The following is a 4,543-nucleotide window of genomic DNA, read 5'->3' on the forward strand; positions in this document are numbered from 1 at the left end:
GCGGACCTTTCGCCCTCGTCTTAATATCGCTGCCAGCTTACTCTGGCGATCTCTGCTTTGCTCGCTGCTTAACGGGCTGGCCTCCAGCCGCTTAGTTGGTGGAAACGAGTAGGATATGCTGCTCGAGTGCTATGCTTGCTGTTTTTGGAGTGTTTGCTGGTTAAATGTTACCGTCTTTTAGTGCTGGAATTGTAAGGTTTTAGTTGCTTGATGCGAGCAATGTTTACATGCCCCGGTTGTGCTTGTTAATTAGCCGATTAAATCGGATGTTATGCTTGTTACGGCTTAGGGCGTCTCGGTACCACTCCATGTCTTTATGAACTGCGTGTGTGCTAGTAACTAATGGAGCTTGTTATTACTGTGGTTTGTGCCCCTGAGGTTTAGGGTGCAATCAAACCAAACCAATTTTGCTTGAGAGCTGGCTTTGTTTGTTTTAGCCTGTACCTGTACTTATCAAATTTGGATTGTTGCCTCAATCGATCTAATGTAATTATCTGTCGATTACAGTGTTGTGGAAGCTGGACACAGCTGGAACTTGGAAGCAGGCTGAGTCTATGGTATTTGTGGGTCATTGTGCTATCGATGCGAGCAGAGAGCATGCGTGGCAGCTGTTCTTCAGGTGATGCACCTGAGCAGAGAAGCTGCCGATATAGTCGGTTGGTTTACGATTGGACTGTTTGTGGCCTTTGCTGCTCTGGGCCTCTACTGCATTTTTCAGTCAATCCAGTTCTGGTTTCGGATTCGGAAAGGGACCTTGCTCTCACTCGGTTACTTTAATGGTCCCTGGGTGACTCGCATTGCTCTGATTCTGATCACTATTTGGTGGGGAGTAGGGGAGATTGTGAGATTGAGCTTCTTGAAGGGATGGCTGTTCTCCAGCTTAGTGTGGCAGAAGATCGCATGTGACGCCTACATTCTCTCCAATCTAGGGTTTGCTGAACCAAGCATCTTCTTTGGCTTTGCTTTCCTCCTGCATGGCTCATTACAGAAGAGGGAGCTGGGCACTTTGACCCAGAGATGGAACTTGAAGACCATTGGCTACATGTTGGTTTTCTGTGTTCCGGTGTTCTTCGTTCAGGCCCTTCTTGTGTTTGTTGGGCCTACATTTGTTAAGGATGAGAACAGTGCACATGGAAGGAGAGTGTTTGCTAAATACTTCATTCAGACGTCCATGCCAGTTGGGGACACCAATGTTTGCACCTATCCGTTGTTTGGCACCATTTTTCTGGGACTTATCGATGCCGTCCTGATGAGCTATGTCTCCTATGTTGGATCTCGGGTGTTATCCTTGGTCATCAACAAGGCGCTGCGAAAGAGGGTTTCCTGGCTGATAATGTCGGTGCTTTTCTTCCTTCCTATCAGGGTGCTTCTTCTAGGGTTCTCAGTGATGCCCAGCCCAGGAGATAAAGCATTTGAGGTCATCGTCTTCTTGTCATTCGTGATGATGCTATCCGGCACAACTGTTGGGATACTCTTGCTGGTATTCTGGCCTGTCCGTGATTCATTGGCACTCAAAGATGCAGGCAGCAGGGAGATAGCAGAGATGGTGCCTTATGACGATTACTACTATGAGGGCTCGTCGCTTGTGGCCAACCAGAGCTTCCGAGAAATCGAGCGGAACTCTGACACGTCAACAAAGCGTGGCTCCATATCCTTCCGCACAATGATCAGGGAAGACCAGCTTCCGCCGGATGGCACAGATGAGATCGGCTTCTCCTCTCGCAGCGGCGTCCATATTGGATCATCCTCGCCTGCAGGTTCTTCACCAAGCGCCGCAATGCCCATGCTGCCTCTCAAGGAGGTCCCTAGATACTAAGTAGTGTTCACCTGTGGCTTCTGCCCTTCTACCATGTGCTCCCCCCTTCCATTTTCTCCTCCCCCTTCCTCTTACCTACCTTAATGATAACAGTTTTGTGGCAATCAAAAGGTTTTTGTAAAGTTTTGGAGTAGCATGAATCGTCCGTCTAGATCAGTCGTCTAGTTCCATGTTTATCAATGTAGCAAGTAGCTTAGATCTTGCAAAGGCTAAGCATGAGCTGTGCACCTGGCATTGGCTGGCAAGTTCACTTTTGGTTGGTTTGCTGCCCCCACAATGCTGTCTTAGCTGATAAGCTCCACCATGGCATAGGCTGGAATGGGGCTCATCTTGTCTGCCCGTTCCTTAGTTGCCTCTCTCCATGACAGCTATGCAGGCTAGTAGTGGCAGCATATGTTATATTTTTGAGACCTGGTCTTGAATTGAAGGTGTGTAAAGAAGCTGTTCGATATAAATGTCTTGGAGAAATCCAGAGCCGCATATGCAGAGCCAGAAACACCAAAAAAAAAAATGAAGATGGCAGGCAAAAATATCTGGCAGAATTGATTTTTTCCCCTTGCCTCCTAGGATGTTTCACTTTCACCTGGACTGGATGTGTCGCCGCTTGAAATCTACCATAGATGTCTAGGCAGGCTTGCTATGGCTGCTAGCTGCTGCTGCTGCTGCTGCTGCTGACAGCTTGTCTTTTAGGTGGTTTTGTCACTGGCCACTCTGGATTTTATTTTATCCGTGTTGCGCGGCGCGCCTGTCTTTTATCCTTTGACATGGTCTGCAGATGCCCCATTGAAAATTCACCAGTGGGGCGGGCGATCACGGTTTATTATTTGTTATTATTATTCTAGTTCCCCACGGGTGATCCAGGTGCTCACTGCTTGTGCTTGGTATCCAAAGTTGCTTGCCGCGCGCAGTCAACTGGGACAATGCGGTCTCTGGTTTTCTTTTCTTTTCTTTTGCTGGCCGCATGCCAGTTTCTGCAAGATCATTCACTGCCCTATGTTCGCCAGTTTCCCCTTCGCCCGGTCGAGAACGTGCCTTGTGTGCTGCCGCCTTGTACCACCAGCAGCAGTCCAGCACGTAGATGCACATAGGATTCCCCTCAAGTTGGGGCGGTCGGCCAGTGTGTGTGGGCACTTGGGCTTACATGCTGCGTGACACTTGCTGTTTAGTACAGCGACGCATGTGACCCGGGGCATGGCATGGGGGGATCGATGTGCCAGCCAGTTATTATCGGTGGGGCTGCCGTGTTCCGGGGTTCTCTATGATGATCATGATGATGATCTCCCGGAGATCATCGCACGGCCGCTTGAACAGGAGCACAAGGGAAGGTTAATAGCGAGCGGTGGTACAGGATCAAAATGGATCTTTTCTTCCTTCCTGTAGTGTCCTTTTTCTGATCCCAAAACTTTCCGGGGCGAAATGATGTATGCAGGGCCTCCCTCCACGCGTCCTGCTGCCGCCCAGCCCGACATTCACTTGCGCCTTCAACTCGCCACAGTCCACGGTGGCCTGCCCGAGCGAGCGTAGATAATCAATCCGGTGCGATGTGGTGGTCGTACTGCTGCGGGTACGGGATGGTGAATGGAAATACTCCTACTAGAGCAAGTGTGTTGGCGATCTGTCTGCTGTGGCCCCCGCTGGATCTTCCTGGTTGGACGAAGGAACGGAGGCATATCTTCTCCTGCATCGGAAGCCTGGACTGGACGGGTATAATAGTGGCGGATCTTCTCCTGACCAGCGGGCGCCAGCTGCTGCCGTGCCTAACTGGCCGGCATCGGGCCGACGGTCTCGTGTACCGCGGCGCGGCGGCAGGGCGAGCGAGGAGGCGTGCGGCCGCTCGCGTGAAGGGAGTTCGCACGCGGTACTGTGCCTGGCAAAGCGAGTGTGAGCTGTGGGCTGGCTCGTCGCCGTCGCGCTACGAGATACAGCTAGCGTCCATGTTCGAATGAGATGTGGCTCCTCCGCATTTCGTCGTGCTGTCGAGCCGCGGTCGCAGCCTTGCAAGGTCCGTGCGTTCATTCGAGTCCCCGGAAGACTTCTGTCTGTGTATGCAAATATACTGACGGCCCGCGTGGCTAACTACTCACCCTGTTCCATTTTCATAATAGTTCTTGTCGTGGTTTTAGTTTAAATTGAAGGCCTTACTTTTCTATTAGCTTGTGGAGGGCACCATATGTCCATAAATAGTTTCGAATGTCTTACTTAGGGCATTTCCAACGGTAACCCGTAAATTTCCACCCGTATCCATTCCACGGACGGAGGACCAGTCCGTGAACACGGATGCGAAGGCCGCCATCCAACCATAGCAGCATATATCCGGCCTTCCTCTCATTTTTTTTAAAGTCCCACGATCAATCAAATAGCCGCATACATAGAGTGCAGACGCTCAAATAGCCGCATGCATCACTAGTTCAAATTTTAAAAAGTTCAAATATTACATCCCAACATTGTTGTCCCCTTTAACCGCCCACTGATACTCAATCAGATCTTTCTCCAATTGCTCGTGAGTTGGTCGGTGCCAAATTTGTTGATGCATTTGAATAAATTCTTCAAATGTGGTTCTATTCTGGCCTGAAAGTTGGATAGGATCACCCATGTTCTCAACTTCTAGAGCTGCGGCAGCATCGTCACCCTCATCCTCGACGATCATGTTATGCATGATCACACAACATGTCATCACCTGCCATAAGGTCTTCAGATCCCATTGTTTAGTAGGTCCACGAACAATTG

The 4,543-nt window shown here is 50.1% G+C and overlaps 1 protein-coding gene across 1 annotated transcript; it reads left to right on the forward strand.

The window, feature by feature from the left end:
- Positions 1-493: 493 nt before the first annotated feature.
- LOC119269933 lies at positions 494-2,066 on the forward strand. Its single transcript, XM_037551874.1, has one exon. It carries the CDS (start codon positions 623-625, stop codon positions 1,814-1,816), a length of 1,194 nt encoding a protein of 397 aa, XP_037407771.1. The 5' UTR covers positions 494-622; the 3' UTR covers positions 1,817-2,066.
- Positions 2,067-4,543: the final 2,477 nt, after the last annotated feature.

This window comes from Triticum dicoccoides, chromosome 3A (genome assembly GCF_002162155.2).
Source record: "Triticum dicoccoides isolate Atlit2015 ecotype Zavitan chromosome 3A, WEW_v2.0, whole genome shotgun sequence".
NCBI classification, from domain to species: Eukaryota; Viridiplantae; Streptophyta; class Magnoliopsida; order Poales; family Poaceae; genus Triticum; species Triticum dicoccoides.